The sequence below is a fragment of the Dermacentor variabilis genome, chromosome 3 (assembly GCF_050947875.1).
Source record: "Dermacentor variabilis isolate Ectoservices chromosome 3, ASM5094787v1, whole genome shotgun sequence".
Lineage (NCBI taxonomy): Eukaryota > Metazoa > Arthropoda > Arachnida > Ixodida > Ixodidae > Dermacentor > Dermacentor variabilis.
This window is the reverse complement of record NC_134570.1, coordinates 13,438,837-13,459,865: the sequence shown is the minus strand read 5'-3', so window position 1 is coordinate 13,459,865 and position 21,029 is coordinate 13,438,837. Positions and strand designations below refer to the sequence as shown.

General features: G+C 47.1%; 1 protein-coding gene across 1 annotated transcript in view; it reads right to left on the bottom strand.

The window, feature by feature from the left end:
• The window catches only part of eEF5 (eukaryotic translation elongation factor 5), a 52,504-nt gene extending 31,593 nt beyond the window's left edge, over window positions 1-20,911 (bottom strand). Inside the window, exons 1-3 of the mRNA XM_075684225.1 lie at window positions 20,806-20,911; window positions 18,881-19,063; window positions 5,500-5,604 (exon numbers count right to left, since the gene is read on the bottom strand). Of these exons, the coding sequence (XP_075540340.1) occupies window positions 5,500-5,604; window positions 18,881-19,045 (270 nt within the window). The 5' untranslated portion in view covers window positions 19,046-19,063; window positions 20,806-20,911. The remainder of the gene's footprint in view (window positions 1-5,499; window positions 5,605-18,880; window positions 19,064-20,805) is intronic.
• Between the last annotated feature and the right edge of the window lie 118 nt (window positions 20,912-21,029).

Below are 21,029 nucleotides of genomic sequence, written 5' to 3'. Positions count from 1 at the left end.
CTTGCGTTTCCGCTTCCCGTAGGCATGCTTCGTCCGGTACTTCTTTTCGAACGTGCGCGGATCCATTGCACGTGGTCGAAGTCCTCGAAACACAAGAGAAAGAAAGGCCAGGAACGCTTCCCAGCAGCGGACAAAAGCAGACGCTCCTTGCCTCAGCCGCCATTATGCCGTGGCGTCGGCCAATGAGGAGGCACCTTACAATGCGCCGCGGCGCAGAGCCAATCAGGGCGCGGCAGCAATTGGCTGCTCCGTGCTGCCACCCTCCGGTTTCTAGTTTTTTGTGCGCTTGCTGGCTGGCAGGGAGGAAGGGAAGTGCTGGGACAAAGAGTCTGGCTTTCCGAAGATACAAAAATGGCGGCGCTCCGTGGCGGGAAAGCCGAGCAGTTGCGCATTGAACTTTGCGGCTTTTTCGTGATTTCGGGCGGATGTGTGGACGCCGGCACCGACAAATATATTTATTTTTACTGCTTAGAGTTTGTTTTTCGGTGAAATATTTCAGTACATGATAGAAATGATGCTGTTGATTCTGAAAAGCGTACTTTTCAAAAATCGAATTTTTTCACGAACATCGCGATCTGATCCCTGCTCCCCCCCCCCAAGGGGGGACGCGGGGATCAGATAGCAAAAATCGCAAAAAAGATTGATTTTTGGCAACGATTCGTTTCAGTATCTGCAATGCCTACATTGTATCAAAATGGTTTGACTGAAAACACACTAAAAGTGCCCGAAAAAAATTAATTTATCAGTGCGTAGTGCGGGAAAACAGTTTTAAATCGCGTAAAATCACCGCAGTTCGTGGAGCGCTAACTCGTCTTTCCCGCCACTGAATGCCGCCATCTTGGTATCGTTCGAAAGCTCCAAGTTTCGCCATTCTGTTTCTGAATTCTTCGGTCGTCGCCATCTTGTAACAAACACACAAACACAAAAGAAGCGCGGGTCTGCTAGAGGTGGTCACACAGGCCCTGCGATGAAAGCGGGCATCCGACTGGTTGCCGTACTGAAAGGCGTCTCGCCATTGGTTGCTGCTGCAGCAGCGGCCAAGCTGGCAACCACAGCGGACCGCAGTTGTCTGCTTTGAAAACCACGCCGGCAGATTTCGGATTTGTGAAAGCTCCCAGGTCAGTGATGGATCGTTGCTCGTTCGAAAATAACTTTTAAATGAAGCATGCCTTCGGAAAACGGAAGCGCAAGCCTCCTACGGCGAGAAAATGACGGCGGCCAGCGGGAGAAGAGGAGAACCCGACGGAACACGCGGATAACGTGCAGAGTTATCTTGCACCATGCGATTCCAGCAGCGAAGCCGACAATCGCCCCGTGACATCGACACTGATAACCAAGCCACCGGAAGACGTGCCAACGGAGGCTCTCGCACCTGTGCGTACGGCCCCGCGAGTCAGCAACAGAGATCGCGTTGTTGGAGGCGACGCGGGTCGAAGGTCTCTGTCGCCGGCTGAGACTGTGTGAGTTTCCGATGCATCGTGCAACAGGGACACGCAGCCTGCGAGCCCCAACCGTCGACGAGCTACATACTGTATGGTGACTCAAGGCTCACCAGACGAACCGTCGCACGATTTAGACTCTCCTCGTGCCGCGTTTTGTGTCAGCGGTGACTGCAGAAGCGCAGGCATGCAGCGTTCGCGACTCCCTTCGCGCAGTGTCCGCGACTGAGCGGAAGCAGCAATGCCAAGAACGAATTTCGGCCCCTTGTGACTGCGAGTTCATTCTTATGCCTGTTTCCGCGATGAACTCTGATCGCTAAAACTCTGTGCCCAAGATGCCAACAGCGCTCTGTGGGTGTACACTGCGATACCAGGCTCGGTCTGGCAGTGAAAATGGTGGTCATGCACCACTCCAGATGGCGCAAGAAAAGGATAAAGAACGCCTGAAGAAGGCATCCAAAGCCCACCAAACAATGAGGCAAAGGTGTGAGAAGATGCCTGACATCAATGATTCAAAATATTACTGCCCTGGTGCTTTTGAATAAATTTGCAGTGCTTTTAAAACTTTGCAGCCAGTTCTCAATTGCATTTTTTTTGTCAATCACCTCGCTCGTGGAAAGTGTAGCACAACAATGGCTGCACTGATTTTGGCCCAGTTTGTTTTGCTGTGATCCAGAAGCTGTGCTGTATTTGAATAGTCTTGAAATGTTTCTTTATCTTTCCATTATTTATTTCACAATTAGTACATGGCTCCATGCAGTGAAGCACAGTCATGTGCATGTTATGTTGAGCAAAAAATTATTAGTGCTTTTAAAAAAAAATCGAACATTCTCTTGATGTAGATTAGACATCTGTGCAAACATGCAAAGTATTCCCAGCTCCCTATCATGTTTCGTTACTGTGCCAGGCTTTCCACAAGCAAGGGACTTATAAATTCTTATGAAACAAAAACTAATTAAGATATCCTAATGAAATTTTAGATTTGTCTTTTTATTGCAATGTGCAGTGTGTGTGCCAAATTTCAGCCCTTTCTGTCAAGAAACAAAAAAGTTAATTCTGATCCCCTCCTCCCCCCTTGAGGGGGGACGTGGGTCCTAAACATTTTTCTTATTTTTGGGTGAATCTTTAATAAACCCCACTGTCTGGGGTAACTTTTCGTGCTGATTTCAGATCTGTAATTAGATTTTTGATAGCTGTAAGTATGTGTATAACAATGCATCAAATTTGGAAGTATAAGTTTATTTCCTTTCTTATTGTTATTCATGAATGAAGAGTACATATATAGCAATGCAAAATATTTCTTTCTCACTTTACGGTCCCCCTAGAAAAATTATGGTAAATATTGAAGTTTTGAAAATTGAAATTTTGAAATTTGAAGTTTCATACAAATGTAGCTTTTGCTGAAGTGAATCCACAGCAATACAAATGGCACCATTTTGAAGCTCTATGTTTTGTAAGAATGGCCATACTAAATGTGTGACTGCACACTCAAAATAATAGCACACTGGCCACTGAACCAGCACAAGAAACTATATTAGGCACCATGCTCTACAAATAGCATGGTGCCTGGGTTTCAAACCTAGTGTATGGGCATTAATATAGTTCCAGTGTTGTACCTGCAGGCTGCCTGATTGATAGTCTCCATTACAATCAGTGAGGCATTTTTTTCATTTGGTAGAATTGACGATGTTACTGAATGAAGGCTCCGAGTGTAAGTAGCCTTCCATGTCATATTCACCTGACAATGGCTGTGGAACTCATGATCAGAGAGCCAGTGATAGATATGCAGCTGCTAGGTGCTTTCCAGATTTGTAATTTTGTATGATGCCTTGATCACTTCTGCAGCCAGATGTGCCAGCCCAACGGGTGTAGTAAACAGAGCTCATGACTAGGTTCTCTTCATGAAGGGGGGGGTATGATAGGTATTGTTACGAGCTATCGTGACAATATTACCAGAGTGAACGCGCAATATGCTCGGTTGCGGGTCCGAGGTGCCGACGCGCGAATTGCCCAGACGCGGGCTCAAGGAGTCTACACTCTATGCCGACGCGCGAAATTTCTAGCCGCGGGCTCGAGGAGTTGACGCTCCATGTACTTAATCGCGCAGTCGGAGGCGCCAGTGCACAACATGCTTAGGCGAGGGCCCGAGATGTCCACGCGCGATGTGCTTGATTAATGAGTCTGAAACTCCTATGCACGAAATGCTTAGCCGCGGTACGGGGATTGCATGCGCAATGTGCTTGTTCACAAATTTCGAAACACAGTGTGCTGAAAGGCCTAACTGCATGTCCGAGGATTCTGCGCACGAATCTTGGTTGCGAAGTCCGCGTCACTGATGATCGGAATACTTTGCCGTGGGTCTGAGCCAGAGTCTGCAATCGCAGACTCCGACACGATCTTCAATCATTTGCTTTTTGTGCGCTTGTTTTTGTATGGAGGAGATAGCTGACGCGCCAAATTTGAAGACTAAGAAATACACTTTCCAACTAGACCAAGATGGCGGTGCTCCAGAGATATTGTGGCTTGAAAAACGCGGCTCTTTCTTTATTTCCGCGAAATTTTTCGCCACCTTGGCTGATAAAAATTTTATAGAGCACTTCTTGCGGCGTCGGGGAAGGGGGGACACGGCAACTGAAGTGGTCAAATTGTAAAAATTTTAGATTTTTAAATTTTTTTCCCGCAATCCAACCTTTATTTACCTCCATAGCGAAATATAATAAATTACCCGGTAGAAATAGAGAAAACAGCACTTTCGTAGAGTGCTGTTATAAAAAACTGGGCTTCGGAAGGCCCCGCCGCACAGCGTATCGCCCGGCTATCCATTGACGCAGCCCCGCCATCTTGGTATCAGCGTAAAGAGGAGAGATCGGAGGTAAAGCTAGCCGGAGCGACGCATTTCTCTACAGAAAAATAAACCAGCAAACGGAAGCGTAAAAAAGGCACGTGTGGCTTTGCGACTGGCCGTAGCAGTCCCATGGGGCACAGGGCGTGCGCCTATTGGCTGTTGTAGATTTGAATTGCTGACCAACCTCCCTCGCGCACATTTGCACAGCAGCGAGCTGTGCGTTCTTGTTGACGTGATTGACATTCGTGGCAGCATACGCACGTTTTCTGCGATAGCGTGCCCTGCTGACGACGCAACCACAGAACACCTACGCGACCGCGAGCGATGGTGACGGCGCGCCTGCAAGCTATGTCACGTGAAGGCGCAACCGTGAGCGATGGAGACGTTACGTCCGCGTGTGGTCATGACAGCAATGTGACATTGGTGGAGCAGAAGTTGTCGCGTCGAATATTCAACGGCGGATTTCAGCTCGAACTCCACTAATAAAGAGGTTGCGCAATGAGAGACAAGACCGGATGTTTTGAGTGTGCCTGCCTCTGCCAACGAATAAATTCACGATGACCAAAAAAGGAAACTAAGGTGCACAAAACTGCTGCAAGAACGCAAAAACTACATCAAAATGTAAAGCAAATGTGTCCCCACAGGCAAAGGACTAAATTCCAGGCGGGTTTTAGGTGCTCAAAATAAAGATTTAAATGCTCACAACAAATGAAACTGAGCTCCGTTTTCACAGCTTGCATTTTTTGTGCAGTTGCTTTCAGTCATCCCAGAGCCATTTTACAATGAATGAAGACAAAATCATTCTCATTTCCACTTAGACGCTGAAACATTGATGAGTGCAATAAAGCTGTCCCTTTTTAACTGCACCTCATAAAAAAATTTAGAATGGGTTTTTTGCAAAGGTAATTAGACATGCAGATGTGAAAACCTTGGCAAACTTATGTGTAATTAATTTGGACATGACAATTAGAGCCTGTCAGTTGCAACTCGAAAACTATAATAGCACAAAACTAATTTCAGTTATGATATCAGCATAAGAAATCACACCTGTATACCCCATTTCACCCCAATTTATTCTCATAAATAAAAAAAAAAAAACATTTTCATTGCCATGTCCCCCTTAACTAGGAAGACGTGAAGCAGTAACTTCCTATACTAAGCAAATGTGAGCAAACACGGTTACTCATGAGACGTGGTTCACAAAGCAGCACTGACCTGGAAGTCGCAGCGGTTGACATTGGGCACATCAATGTTGTGGGTTGAAGGGCACAGATCCTCATGTTTCTTTGCGGTAAAGATGTCCAGGCCCACTAGATGAACCTGCAGAATTGTATATTCACAACATGACTGCGTGAACTGCCAAGAGAGTTCCCGTTTAAATTAAATTACGCGGTTTTTACGTGCTAACACCACAATCCGATTACGAGGCATGTAGTTGGGGACTGGAAATTTGGACCACCTGGGGTTCTTAATGTACACCTAAATCTAAGTACATGGGTGTTTTCGTGTTTCGCCGCCATCAAAATGCAGCTGCTGTGGCTGGGAATCTATCCAGTGACCTCATGCTTAGGAGCCTAACAGCATAGCCACTAAGCAATCACAGTGCATCAAGAGAGTTGCTGCTCAACCCCTTCAGGCACCAATTACTGCTGTCCATTAAAAAATTACTTTCATTACACCTCTTGTAAATTCGTAATTATTAAAACTGCACAGCTGGAGAACGAATCAGGATTTTTGAATTCAACAAGCTTTCTGAAGGTTACAGAATGTGGACATGCGAAAACTGCTCATGGGAATGTGACTTGCAGATAACGACAATTTCAAGTTTAGCACATTCGGAAACCACCTATCCAGACAGTTGAAATATATGCCCAATGTAAAACATTCTAAAAACAATGAAAGATGTGAACTCCCTACATGAAGACACCAAGGACAACCGTCCAGCTAAACATCCAACTCAATTGACTAGAACAATTTACACGTCAAATGTTTGCGACAGTTCAAATTAGGGTTTCAACCCGAACAGAAAGCCGTGCTGCAATTCCAGCTAGAACTAAACCTAAGCCGAAATTCTTAGGCCGCGCCCAAAGCCGAACTCAAAAATGGGGGGTTACTGGTGTTGTCACGAAATGATCCAAGGATACAGGATGCAAACAGGTGCTCAATGCATAAGCGATTTTTCGAAATAATCCGCCTCTTTCATGGCACGACAGCGCATGCGCCCTGCCCTAGCGGATTAGTCACAAAACGTTTTGGAGGGGCCGCGCGCCGGTAAGTCTCCCCCGAAAAAAAAAAAAAAAAAAAAAAAAAAAAAAAAAACCAACAAGAAAGTGCTTGGACGCATGCTGCTGCAAACATTTGTGCCGTGTACCGCGCTAAACTCTACTGGTTGCTTGACATCGATGCGGTGCCGAAAACATGCCTAGCGTAAGACTGCAACTCCATTTTAAAAGAGAAAGCGGCCATGGCATCACCTGAGTTGTCCGGACTGCACCATGAGCCAGGCAGTTGCCACCTTTCATTGATGGCTAGCAAATTTAACGAAAAACCCGTATGTTACACTTGGGCGACACTTATGTACATCACGTTGCTGACGCAGTCTTCTTGCAGCATCGGTCCTCACTTGCTGGTGGTGGCAGCGCGTGCCTGACTGCACATACTTGTAAGGTGCGGCAACACTGGGTCAATACGAGACCGACAAGACTCACTCCAACAATTGCCCGACTATTGTGCATCCCTGAAGATTTTTCATTATACCAGGTCGACAACGACGCAACCGACGAGCGCGAGTTGTACTGGGATGGGCTTTCTTATCGATGGCGCCGGCAAAATCAGCGTGCCGATCATTGTTTGACAGAACCCGTGCGATCGGCCGTCGAACAGGCAACACAATAGCGTATTCGCTTGTACATGTAATTAATCGTGCTCAAAATGAGTCACACGCCTACCAAGTTTAAATGCACAAGCTTTAACACTCTCAAGCTGTGCCCATGAAGTTTCAGCCAATGTCGATCCTGTTCAGCGAAGGTTAGCCTGGCACCACCTTAGCCACTGAGCAACCACGACTGGTAACGTAAACAAATGCACCGCTTTGATAAATCCGACGCAGAAAGCTGCGCTCGAAGACTTCTTGAATATGCGAAATGTCTAAATAATGTGTAAAAATACTACAGAAAGTGATGCCGAAGTGCAGAAACCAGTGATAAATGCCAAGGCAGCCGTGTCTCCAAACGGAACTCAGCGAGCCTTTACCGGCCGCACTGTTTGCAGAACAGCGCACTCAGGCCTGCTCACCCAGTAGTCTGTGAGTGCTACATGGCTTCCATGAACGACATGCAGTCCCAAAGAAGCCATTAATAATGATTAGCGATCCACAAAATGCACAACCGGCACGCAATCAACGTGGGCGCAGGTACACAAATCAACCTGCATGCGCGACAGAGCGCAGCACAGGAAAATGAAAAAGGCAGGTTATTTTTTAGTAGGTGCACCCCATGAGAACATGACTCATGCCAGGACACAGAGAGGAAAACCAAATGGTTTATTAGCACAGCTTTTTGCAACAGCTGTACCTCTGCTTCTTTCCCATAATACATTTTCTAAGGCGCTCTGTAATCGTTGAAATGGAGCTGACACGAAAAATTTACTCAAGCAGCTTGCATTGTGCTTCGAAAAAGGAGGAAAAAATTCCGCAGAACCCATCTCATGATGACTGCCGACAGTGATGTGTTGAGCACAATCAGTATGGCACCAACGTATTGCCACCGCTGAAACTAGTTATGTATGAGGAGTATTACAGCAGGGTTCCTGCATCACACTAAGAAATGTGTGATGCAGCAACCGGGCTCCTCTCGAGCTTTCTGGACACACTACACTATCAGTGGCACTACCTAGAAGTCTGCTCTAGAAAACGTGGTTTGCTGGCGCCCGTGCACACGGAAAAATGTTCCCTTGCTGCACATTCAGTGCCCTATCCAATTACCCATGGTGGCGAGTCGTTCATTGAAAGGTGGCATTTGTTGCACAGCCTGCTAATGCATCAGGTTGCTATCCCTGAGGAACTCTCTTGGTATGGGTGAGATTCCATGGAGTATAAGAAATTTAAGGGACCTTTTTTCATCATTGCAGGGCGGCCCTAACTGCAAGGGTTGATCCACAAATAATGTTTTCAAAGAGCTCCAGCCTCACGGGAAGGTCCGAGGCGAAATCCGGCAACACTGTTGCATGCGGCTGTTTCCCCAATCTTGATTTCTCGCCGGTTGAGGTACTCATTCTTTGCTCAGCAGCTGTCCGATATGGAGGTTCCCATTGTTGCTCCCGCCAAGTGCGAGATTCGTTCCGTAATTTTCTTTTTTGGACAGCAAAGGGACTCTCCAGTGGATATTCGTCAGCTGACGGAGGTGTATGGCGACAAGTGCATGTCCATTCAACTTGTCGGAAAGTGGTGCAGGGAGTTTAGTGCCGGTCAGAAATCCACAATGAAGAACGGAGTGGAAGACCATTAGTTTCGGAGGCGGTCATCGAGATGGTCCCAAGCGAAGGGCTTCAAAACAGGAGGATCACTGTCCATGTACTTGTTGCTCAGATTCCTGGGAATCCTTACGGTACAGCGGAAAGAGCTTTGGCAGACAAATTGGGGTATCACAAGTGTGCTCGATGGGTAACCGCAGCTATTGACATACTACAAGGAGAAACACCTTGACTGCTTGCCAGTTTCTTCAAAAGTTTCAAGAAGATAATGAAGGACTGCTGGACTCCATTGCTATGGGAGATAAAACGTAGGAGTTTCATTTCACTCCCGAAATGAAACAAAAAACCAAACAGTGGCATTACCCAGAGTCGCCAGTTATGGCCAGCGTTTTTTGGAATCGTAAGGGGATACTACCGATTGATTTCGTGGAACGTGGGCCAACAATAAACGCAGTGTGCAACAATAAGAAAACTCAGGCAAGCTATCCAGAACCGCCGGTGTGGACTGGCAGCCGGTATAACCCTGCTTCAAGACGCCCGCCCTCGCGTGTCCCGTCAAACACAGGAACTTTTGACAAGCTTTGGGTGTACTGTCATGCCCCACCTACCATACAGTCCTGACCTCGCGCCTACTGATTATCACTTGCTCCCCAAGTTAAAGGAACATCTGAGTGGCCAACGCTTCTGAAGCAATGATGAAGGCAGAGGTGAAACGCTTCCTTAATGGGTTGGCGGAAGAATTCCACGACATTGGGACACAGAAATTGGAGCAGTCAGCAAAAATGGGTAAATAAAGATGGCGATTATGCAGAAAACTAGAGCAAAGTTTCATCTTTCCAATGATGTAAATTTTAGTGAGAATAAACAATGTTTTCTATTTCTAAAATTGATGGGAACCTTATTTCTGGATCAACCATCGTAGTTACCAAGTTGGCGTCAAAGAAACTTGTAGGAGAGGGCACACACCGAGTGATCAAAGTCGTCGTGAAAGAGCTTTGAACAGCAGCATCCACTGAGTCCTGCATTACTGTGAACCATGTCGGTGTGAAAGAGGTTCAATGAAGAATGGCATGAATGCACACATTACCACATACTCTCTAACGCAAGATGATCCCATGGTTGATTTCAAACCTTGCTCCCTCAGCACAGCAGCTTGATGCCCTACCCATTCGAACACTGACCATTAACCCAAATCCGTCTTTGTTTCAGACTTGTTTGCATCATGTTACTTCACGGTTGTCACATGTAATCCTTATATTAGTATATTAAACAGGATAATCTTTTTGACTTCAATATATTCACAACAAATTTGTCAAATTTTGCAAAGCCGCTAAATTGTAATGGAGATTTACGAAGTGAAAAGTCTTACAATAATTCAGTTGCGACAGTGAAAATTTGAGTTTATAAATCAGCACACAGAAAACCAGCATTACTTACTCGGTGTTTGCGAATATCTGAAACAATGAATACGAATAGAGTAGTTGAAGCCTGCGATAACAAAATGCTACAATGAAATATTTGTGCATCCCTGGCCAATACAGTACAGTCGCCGACCGTTTATTCAGACCTCATGGGGACTGCGGAAATGTCCAAATAAACAGGTGTCCGAAAAAGCAGATTAAGAAAAAAAATGAAATCCTTTATTTCCACGCACTTATTCGGGCTCGGCAGTAGCCTTGGAAGAAATCGTGAATGCGCTGCACGCTGTTCCGTTTACGCGCAATCAGATAAGCCTGAATCTCGGAGAGGGTCGTACGGTCACTATTGGCGGCTGAAAGCACAGTCACTGCTTGTACACGCTCCGCATGCGACGGCAGCGTAGCACATGGTGCGTCTTCTTCCGACTCTGAGTCATCGTCCGGCGGCGCAGCAGAAACCTAACGAATGATCTTGCCGTCGTAGAGTTCTGTGCATGTCAATACAGCAGTGTCAGCACCTATGAAACTGTCAAATGAGACGGTGTCCGGAATCGCAATGCCACCACTGCGCAGGTCTTGGCAGAACATTTTCCGCGTCAGTAGGGAGCACATCAGAAGGCGACAAATCTTAGGCCTCCCGGCACCCGCTTGCCGGCATTCCCCAGCGCAGTCTGCACGGGCACTGTCGGCGCCATTAGACACTTGAAGCGATGTTTCCGTATGCCGTGTTGCATCACCGAAACCTCGACACAGCGCACAAAGCAAACACCACCATGCCGACACCAGTCGCACAAACGAAAAACGCGGCCTACTCGCAGTGTCTTGCGCGAAAAAAATCAGCTGCTGGATTGTCTTGACATGGCTTACTAAGCTGTAACCGGAACTGCTGTAGAGCCACTCTATCGAACCAGCCAGAAACGATGATGAGCGGCGATTTGCAGTAGCGCCACTGCGTGGGGCAGCAAGGAGGCTCCGTTCCAAACAAAAATGGCGTTCAGCAAGTTAACCGCGCACCGGTCAGAGTCGGTGCATGGTGCTCTCGATCGAGTTGGCTCAAGGAGTGTCCGAAAAATCGGACGAGGGGTTGCAAGGTGTCTGAACTTTCGGCAGTTGTTATACATTATGCTCTATGGGGAGAATAGCAGTGCCGCGAAGCAGACCGAATAATTGAGCATGTCCGAATTTTTGGAGTCCGGAAAATCGGTCGGCGACTGTACTTGGTTGCGCCAGGTTAGCAGACTCCAAATTTTCTCAAATGCTATGGCTTTGCACTAAAATCATGCAAAATACCACATTTCACTTGCATGCGTCGCCATTTTTGTTTACAAAAATGGCCAAGCGCTGGAGATGCATCATCGCCGCCAGCTTGTTTGTTAACCTATTCGAAGAGGCACGCATGTTGCTACTAGCATGCGACAGATGTGTGCCTCGATGAGAAAAATGCAGCAAGAGCAAGGAAATCCCCGTCCCACTGACGAGTTGTTTATGGCACTTGAGATGGCAGCCACAGCATGGAGTGTTATGTATCGGGCTGCGATTGAGATTGTCCGAGAATACGCACCTCTTGCTTCAAGAAAACTGGTTTTGGTGTCACCCAACAGGCATAGCATACAAATCCAGCGCTGGACGCAGATTTGCAAAACTCAATCTATTGCCTTTGGGTATACAAGACACTATCACTTTCATGCTCGGCACTGGATGTGTTGGCATCTAGAGGTGACAGCGTGTGCTGGAGAAATGCTGGTGCATGCATGGAGCACTGTTGCTCCGCGTCCAGTCCAGAGTTACAAAAAATCTCGCAAAGCGTGCCTAAGTAGGCTAACAGAATTTTGACAGTAATGTTTCATTTTGAGACACTGTCACTCTGCTGTCATTCCGCCCACGGGAAGGTCAACGGGCTTCAACCATTGGCCGACATTTTGGCAGGAGTTGGGCCCTGCCTGCGCTCTGGGTACGTGCGCGCAAGACTGGGCCCAAGGAGACCACATTGGAGCGTCTGAAGGTGCTTACGTGTTCCTCTCCGCCGGTGGCAGCCCCCTTTGTCTGCCGCTGGCAGGTACGGGCAGCCTTCCTATCTTGCCCTCATCTGTTCCGTTTCTTTGTTTTTATTTCCTCTGCTGTGTGGGTACATGATGGCAGGCACTGGCCAAAGGATGGGCAGCATCTTACTCAGCGGCCACCGGCGACCATTTGGCCATGTACTGTGTCGCGATTAGATTTAGATTCCGACGTCTTGTTGAAACTTGTTTATATCGAACACCAGAGCTTAATAAATGTTCTGTTGCTTCTAGAGAGTTTCACCCAGGGTCTCCCTTGCTGCGCGCATAGTCTCGCCTTCCCCTAGCTGGGATCAGCGAGGCGTGAAGCGATGCGTCGGCACACGGAGTGGGCCAGAGCAGGCACGCCACCCTATATCCATGGTAACTTGGAGTGCTCAAACTCAGTGGTTGGCTGGCACGTGCAATATGAGCATAGCGAGGAGACCGCAAGCTGTAGATGAAAGTTGATATTAATATTTAAAAAAAAAATTGCCAACGACTACATTACTTCCCAATGCTAAATGTGAGTGCAGCTCTTCAGCTGTTTCGGCTTTTCAATATATTGAGGCAAAGAATTCGAGCAAGACAGTCCAGACCACTTTTTATTCTTCACACACTCCTTCAAGAAACACTGCACTACCAATTCTTGATTGTCATGAAGGAAACTATGGTTGGATATATGCCTGGTTCGGCATAGTGTACCTCTGGATTCTGGCAGCAACGGCGCTAGGCCTCTGCTCGGGCAGCTCATTTAGCAGCAGCGGCAGACGAAGGACTTCCACGGGTTGGCTTGCTCATGGCTCAGAAATGGCTGAGAATAATCTATATAGGCAGACGGATTATAATATCAACCGTTTGTGAACCTTGGACAATCAGCCTTGTGCGGAACATTTCACACCAGCCGCCGCAAACGGAGCGTAGTTTGGAGCAACTGCCTCGCTTATCAGGAGTTCGTGGGAGGCAGCGTGTAGGTGCATAAAAAAGTTGCGCAGCAAAGAGATGGCAGTGACTGACTGACGCTGCTAGCGAGTGAACGCTGCTAGCGAGTGAACTGAAGGTGGCTCTGCGTTTTGGCTTGGGAAGCGGGTACCGTGAGCTGTTGATAGTGAGCCGGCGCTTCAGCAACCGGAGAATGCCACGCGCTCTCTGTCATGGAGGAAGGGGGAGGGGCACACGCAATGGCGAACGGTGGTGATGAGTTTTGGCTTGGGCAGCAGCACATAGAGATCAACCACCACTGAACTGGCACTTTGATTGCTGCCGCACAGGGGCGGCATTGGAGAAGCGAAGAGAGCAAGGCTGAACCATGCGCAGCTAGAGATACGCGCTGGCCCTGGCTACGGAGCTGGTTACAGCGAGGCACAACGGCGACGCGCAACGGGCTCCAAAGAGCTGCACCAACCGCCACCGAGCCGGCGCTCTAATTGCTGCCACAAAGGGGTGGCATTGGAGAAGCGAAGAGAGCAAGGCTCGCACCGTGCGCGAGAGATGGTGCCAGTATCTCACGCAGCTAGAGATGCGTGCTGGCCCTGGCTACGGCGACGCGAAATGGGCACCAAAGACCTGCATTCTAACAACCGATTTCTGTCTCATGAGCCAGGGAGCCCATTTCTTCCACCTCCTGACAGTCTACGCGTGCGCCATCCAGGCATGTTCATAGCACCATGGGGCATGTGGCCACAGGGAAGGACAGTTTGCTGTACTGAACTGGTTTAAATAGCCTTTGTCAGTGCTTTTGATTTTGATGTACTATATTCACGGCACAATTGGGCACATAGCACATGAAGGGGTTAAGAATGACAGCACAACTGAATGGCCAATGTATCATGCGAATTTCAGCTGTAGCTGAAGTGATGCCATCTTCTGTATCCTGGTGTTCACAGGGTGTCTACCAAGTTGACATTTCCAAATTACCTGAGTTTTCCAGGTTTTTCCTGAGTGCCTTTGCGAAATTCCCTCAGTGATGCAGAACAATGTTTTTTGTCAAGACAAGCTGAAACCATATCGCCCATTGCTGTCACACTCTAGTAAGCATATCAAAAATTTTTTTTAAAACCCGGCTTAATCCAATCTGAATACTAAGGAGTAGTGTATGTTATTCAAAAAGAGAATAGAAGGCAGGGGTTAGTAAAATGCACAACAAATAAAATGTTATCGAAAAAAAATTGAAAATCGAGTCAGACATTCTCAAATACGAATAAAAAAGGAGATGCATACAGAAGCAAATATTTTCGAATATGAGCTATTTCTATCAACTGATAGCAAGTTCAGTGGTATGAGGCCCGAACTTTGTCACAAATGAGATTCTCTCTCAACAGCTCGTAAGTCAACCTCAACTGTCCTGACAGTCTCGGCCTGCGCACAACGCCTCAGTGTTGTGTTTAACAGCTTTAAAGAGTTAATTTTGGTTTGGATGAGGGACACTTCCATCTCGGCATCAGCCAACACTTTTTTGAGCTCTACCTCCTTCAAAATGGCGACAGCATGCTTCCTTTCCAGTTCATTCCTGAATGCGTTCGTCCTTTCTGCTCTTGTACTCCTTCCGCCACTCGTTCCCCCCACAGACGATTTGAAGCATCTTCTTGGTCAGTTGCACAGTCCACGCCCGAGTTATTGAACTTCTTAGGGGCCGCAAAAACGTCCAAAAATTTGTCCAGTTGGAAAAAAATAAATGCTGGTCATTTACTGCCCTTAAGGGCTCAAACCGCCACAGGCACATTCGAAAACGCTCTGAAGGCCTGTCGGTACACGTACAGTCAACGACCGATTTTTCAGACCCTCTAGGGAACGCAAAAACGTACGAAAATTCAGGCAGTCCAAAAAAAAAAAAAATGAATGCACGCAAAAAACAGCACCTTTTTTTCTCTGATCTAGAGGTAAAGCGCGAAGTACCAATCTTCCGAAACCCTGCCAAAGCATCAATGAAGGTGCTATAAAAAGAGGCGTTCGAAAACTGTATGCAGCTGACTGCCAGTTTATTATGTACATGTGCATCGTCGGGCAGCCAGTGTTATTGCTGCAGTGGCTTGAAGAACTTGTTGATTGTTGTTTGGACGGCGTTCCGGTTGCATGCGATCATATGCGCCTCGATCTGAGCAAGGGTCATGTCAGCACTGTACACCAATGGAAAAGTAAACAGTGCTCATGTCAACTCGGCGCTTGTAGGCGGCGCAGGCATTGGCTCCTCATTTTCAACATCGGAGTCTTCTGAATCCCCCACAACCTGACGGACTATTCCCTTGTCAGTCAGTCCTGCACAGAAGTTGAGCTCGTCAGCGTCAACAAACTGTTCAAAAGTTATTTCCGTGGGTACGGTACTGCTTTCCGTGCTTCGATGCCATCGGCGAGGACGACGAAGACGGAGTGGGGGCCATCGAAGGCAAGCGAAATCCTCAAGTTGCGAACAGTGGAGTTCGCTGACGAGCGTCGAAGCACCTAGGCCTAGCGTCGCAGTGCACACTTAACAGTACAACCACACACCACGCTAGCCACCACGACCTAGTAGCGCTAGTAGGTCGTGCTAGCCACAACGTGGCCTACGCAAACGAAATAGTGCCGCTCCGGAAATTCCGCCGTAAGCGGAAGTACGGCCATTTGCGGCGATGAACATAGCCAGCGTGGCCAGACTAAATCGGCGTGCGACTGCTAGATTCGGCTAGTTGTCGTTCAAAGCAGTGATACGCTTCGGCTGCAAGTCGATTTCCTTTGCAAGGGCGCTGCACAAGGAGCCAAAGGACCTTCCGTTGCGTCAAAAAGTCGGGAAAATTGGACGGCGGGGGGTTGGAGCGTCCGAAACTTCAGATGTCCTTATACATTGATTCTATGGGGCTCGTGGCGGTGCCGCGAAGACGTCCGAAATATCAGGCATGTCCGAAAATTCAGTCGACTGTATTAGGAATATCTGTGCTCGTACTGTGAGAGGAAATACCGGGTGCATGCACGTATAATTAAGGAATACATACTATGTCCCATGGCAATAGCCTCTGCCCAGGCTTGTTATGCTTCACTGCAATACTTCTGCGTATGCTTCACCAAGTAACATATCTGTATAGAGGCGAAGCTGACTTTCGGGAACTGGCATTATACAATGCACCATGCGTTCGAAACTTCTAATCCAATCGCAAGGACCGCAAAGGCGGAGTCCGTGCCAATCCTGGCAGCAGCGAATTCTTTCGATAAAAAACACAGCACCCAACAACAAGAAGCTTCGCAGCGAACGTCGACGCAGCTAAGCCTAGCATTGCCGCAATGGTGGCTACAGCTGCCAGTGGATCTGTGTGCCAGAGCGCTGATTTGAGGCGGCGAGGTAATCAAAACGGCAGCAGTGGTGGCGTTAATGCCGTTTCGGACCTGCGGTCATGGCAAAACATCTGCAAAATCGGACGGCGAAGAGTCGTTGCGTCCGAAATTTCAGACAATCTGACACATTGACTCTATGGGGCACGTGGTGTTGCCGTCAAGCCATCCAAATTATCGGAAATCCACAAAGTCGGACATCAACTGTACACTGGCAACTCCTCCAGCCGACGACAGGACGTCAAAGAAGATTCATTACGATTCCTGCCTGTTGCTCAAGCCAGCATTACCGCGACTTTCAACCCTTTCAATAAAATTACAGCTAATTTTCCCTGATAGAGACAAATTCCCCGAGTTTTTCCAGACTACTCAAAATCCCTGAGAATTACCGGTTTTCCCGGTTGATAGACACCCTGGTTCAATTTCTTACAGCTGCGAAATAGTGCCAGGGGCCAAACCAATCAAGGAAGTTGGAACTTACCCATCAAATTGACAGGCAAGAATGAAAACCCAAAATAATGCTAACGCTGCTCCAGCAACTGCCAGCCCCAAGTTGAACCTCTACCAGCATGGTACCTTCAGTTACAGTGACAAGCTAGAAACCAAGTGTTTCGCCTTCTGGGCTACTAAAAAATAATTGCAAGTTTGCTATGGCAAGACCTGCCTTCACACTTAACCCAAGCTCACTCAGATTCAATCTGTGTCCTCATACCATTTTCAGAAGACCATCGTGATTGAAATGAACTCATCACTGTGAGCTTGGTTTCTGCAATGGCAGCAGCAATTTCTAGTTTCACACATACACAATATGAAAACCATATTAAAAAATTGCTACCACTTTCACACATAGAATCTGCAGATACTGAAGTGCAACCAAAATAATATTTCAACAACTAACCATCTTTAAAGCTCACAATATTTTCATAGTAGGCCACCACAACCAAGGGATTTACTGCAAAAATTCTGAGTTTATTTTATGCCACTGCGGCAGACATTTTGGGGCAGCTAGGAGGCACACATTTCTTGCTAATCAGTAAGACCTCGTTATGACAAAGTTCATTATTTCATGTACTGCACTATGAATATAAGAATCTCAAGGGGAATTTCACTTGTCTCGTTATATGAAGTATTTCAGTGTAACAAGGTTTGACTACACAGCACTACATCTTAATGAGGATCATACCCTTACTTGAGCAAAACATGACTGCTCTTATTCTACATGGTGCACAGCAGGGCATTACATATACAAAACATGCTTCGCACTGGTGCACCTCAATGACAGTTTCACCATTTGAGATGTGGTGCATGTGGTTCGGTCAGTAAGAAGACACAGCAGTTTATGGCAAGCTAGCCAGTTTCTGCCACTACACATTAACCAGGCTGGCACGCGAGTCAATGGTTTGCAATAAAATACAATTACTACCTTTGATTTTCACCACGCAAGAAGGTGCTCTTGACAACGCACCCTACAGAACAAAGGAATTCTGGCATCGTACTGTCATGAAAAATTGGTGCAACTTGAATAAACCATAAATTGAGGCAATTTTTCAAAGAGGAATTCTGGCACCGTACTGTCATTACAAAATTGGTGCAACTCGAACAAACCATAAAATGAGATACAGAATTTTTGTGTCAGTACTCTTAAAGGGGTCCTGAACCATTGCTCGAGCTAGGTGAAAAAAAAAGCTTAGGCCAAAAGCATTGTAGTGTCCAATTTATATGCAGAGTTCAAAGCCCTAAATTGAGTGCTTGGTTCCTGTATTGTGCAAAATAACCCCCAATTAAGAAAATTTTATTCACAAGCAGGCGTTGTCCAAACATGATACCACAGGCACCCAGTGTGGAGGAACTCCAAAAGTGGCAATGCCAGTCTTGTCGCGTGTTTATGTAATACTCTTATGAAAACTGTTTAGAAAATGCGTTCAAAGCCTAATGAGCCACATTAATATAGCTTGACTGAATATTTGCATTCAAGTTTTTTTCCATCTTGCTTTATGCAGCCATGTCTATAATCTTTATACACCAGTAAACAGAAGAGCATGATTTATTCTCTGGCAACATGGAGTGGAAACCTGGGCAGATTGTCTTGCTACAATAAAGATTATTACGATCTGCCCAGGTTTCCACTCCATGTTGCCAAAGAATAAATCATGCACGTCTGTTTACTGGTGTATATACTTAAGCAAGCCATTTCAAGTCTTGTGCCTACTATTCATGCACACAATGTGGAAGTCTTCAGCTCTGAATGACTAGACAATTATGCAAATCACGGCAAAATGCAAAGAATATTGGCCAGTAACAATTGTGGCAGGCAAGAACCACAGCTGCACTGCTGTAAATTCAATGTACTGCTCACAGTAGATGGTCAAATACCTTGGCGTGGCCATGCTTGCCAGTCTTGGATGTGGTCATCTCTACAATGCGGCAGGGCCTGCCCTTGAGCATGACGAATCCGTTCTTGCGAAGGGAAGAGCATTGCACAGGGTACGTCTGGGAGGCACCAGACCCTGCTGCCTGGTACTGCTCTGTGTCATCCATGATGCTCCCTCAGTGCCACTGCAGTTAGAGCAACACTTCAACAACAAAGCCACAAGGATGCAGATTATTATGACAATAATAGCACATCAAGGTTCCAACAGTCATGCACATAACTGCACACGGATGTATAAGGCTTCCAGTGATGAATTTAAGTTGTGCACCCAATTAGGTACTGACACAGCTGTCAATCATGCAATATAATGGAATGACATACCAAATAGTGAAAAGGTTGCGAAATCTCGGGCAGTGTTAAAAACGCACGCAAAATATTGGGAGAAAAAACTATTTAACAGCGTTTTCCACATAATGCAGCCACGTGCGAGAACCGTTCGGCCGACGAGCCGGCCTTGATCGCTCGCGAACAAGGCATTGCGGTCAACGCGGTAGAACGCACCGACCACAACGCAAGTGCAGATGAACGTGAATGCGCAGACTGAGCCCATAACACACCACGAGCTACCAACAGCTTGCACTGTACGGAACTGTTTACCGAGGCCCAGATCATATGCATGCACGGAGCCGACTAGTTCTGCAGAAGAGGGTATTATCAATCGCCGATAACACCGAAAGGAAACTATAAAACGCACTTCAAGACAGATGTTCACGATACTATGAACGCAAGAATTTGGCGCAAGCCGAAAGAAGGGCGGCCACGACGGGCAGGTCTACGCACGTGTCAAATGAACACGCCTGGCGATAAGCGTTGTACCACGGAAGCATGGCGCTGGCTTTGAAGAAACCATTCATTCCCATCCCCAATACAATGAACACTTCTGGCAGATAGGGCTGATGGAGGTCAAACTGGGTCGTCGCCATAGGCTTGCAAGGCTCCTAAGCCATAAGATGCACTGCATAGCACCGTCACGCTGTAGCAACAAAGTAAATGCTAACCACAGCACACAAGCACAGGGAAGACCGAGACCAAGCCAAACCGCGGTCCGGGACGCGCCCCTGCTGCCCTAGTCCCGGGTGGCAGCGGTGAAAAAGGTCTCGGTGGAAGCTGAGACAAAGAGCTGCCCTCGTGCAGGCTGGAAAAAAATACAATAAACAATGCGTTCCCAGAGTCGCAAGCACGTTAGAACACGACGGCGACACAGCGCAGCGAACGCGAGGCCGATACCAGATGCTGCCGGCTCGAGCACGAGACAGCACAGAGGGCCGTCACACGGCGTCCACGCGCCTGCTCATTCGCGCATGGCTACTAGCAACAATGGGATGAAAGAAGTCGACCAAACGATGTCATATCGGACTCCGGGACGACATTGAAAGCAAACGAAACCGACAGTAAAAACTCATTAGGCCTAACCTTAGTCCTCCACACGTCGGTAAGTCTGTGGTGCAGCGTTGACAAAAGACGGCGCCAGTCACAAACACGGCCAGCCGGCGAAATGAACGGCCACTTTTCGCAGAGCAAGGCGGCGGGAATCGAAACAAGCCACCGCCGAAACGTCAGTTCGACAATCGTTTGCGCTGTTCACTACATATATGGGAGAAACAGCCAAGCTTTTTTTAAAGTGCACATGCACTAAATGAACACCCGGATCTCCTAAATAGGCGCAAGAAATTGTCATGGCGCGAGACATCCCCTAGGCCTAATTTTACATAACCTGTATATTCCTCAAAACGCACCCAAACCGCGTGCAACACGCACGTGCGAGTGAAGCAAGCGAATGCAAATGGCCAGAAACACCAAAAGAAGGCTGCTATTTAACATTACGTGAAATATCAGCTGCATATGGAGCGCCCCATTGAAAACTTACATGTGACTCGTCCGGCTGCTAGTGGAAAAGGGATAGCTGCGCTTTCGCTCCACGTTTTCGGAAGCACTGCTCTATGTAAAAGGTGACACGAAGCTGTGCCACAAACTTCTCAAAATAATAAAGGCTAAAAAATTAAAATAAACTCTAAAACATGCATTTATAAAGTAATATTTTTGATATAGATTGATTTTATTATTCACTTCAAGTATTTTAAAAAGTAAGGC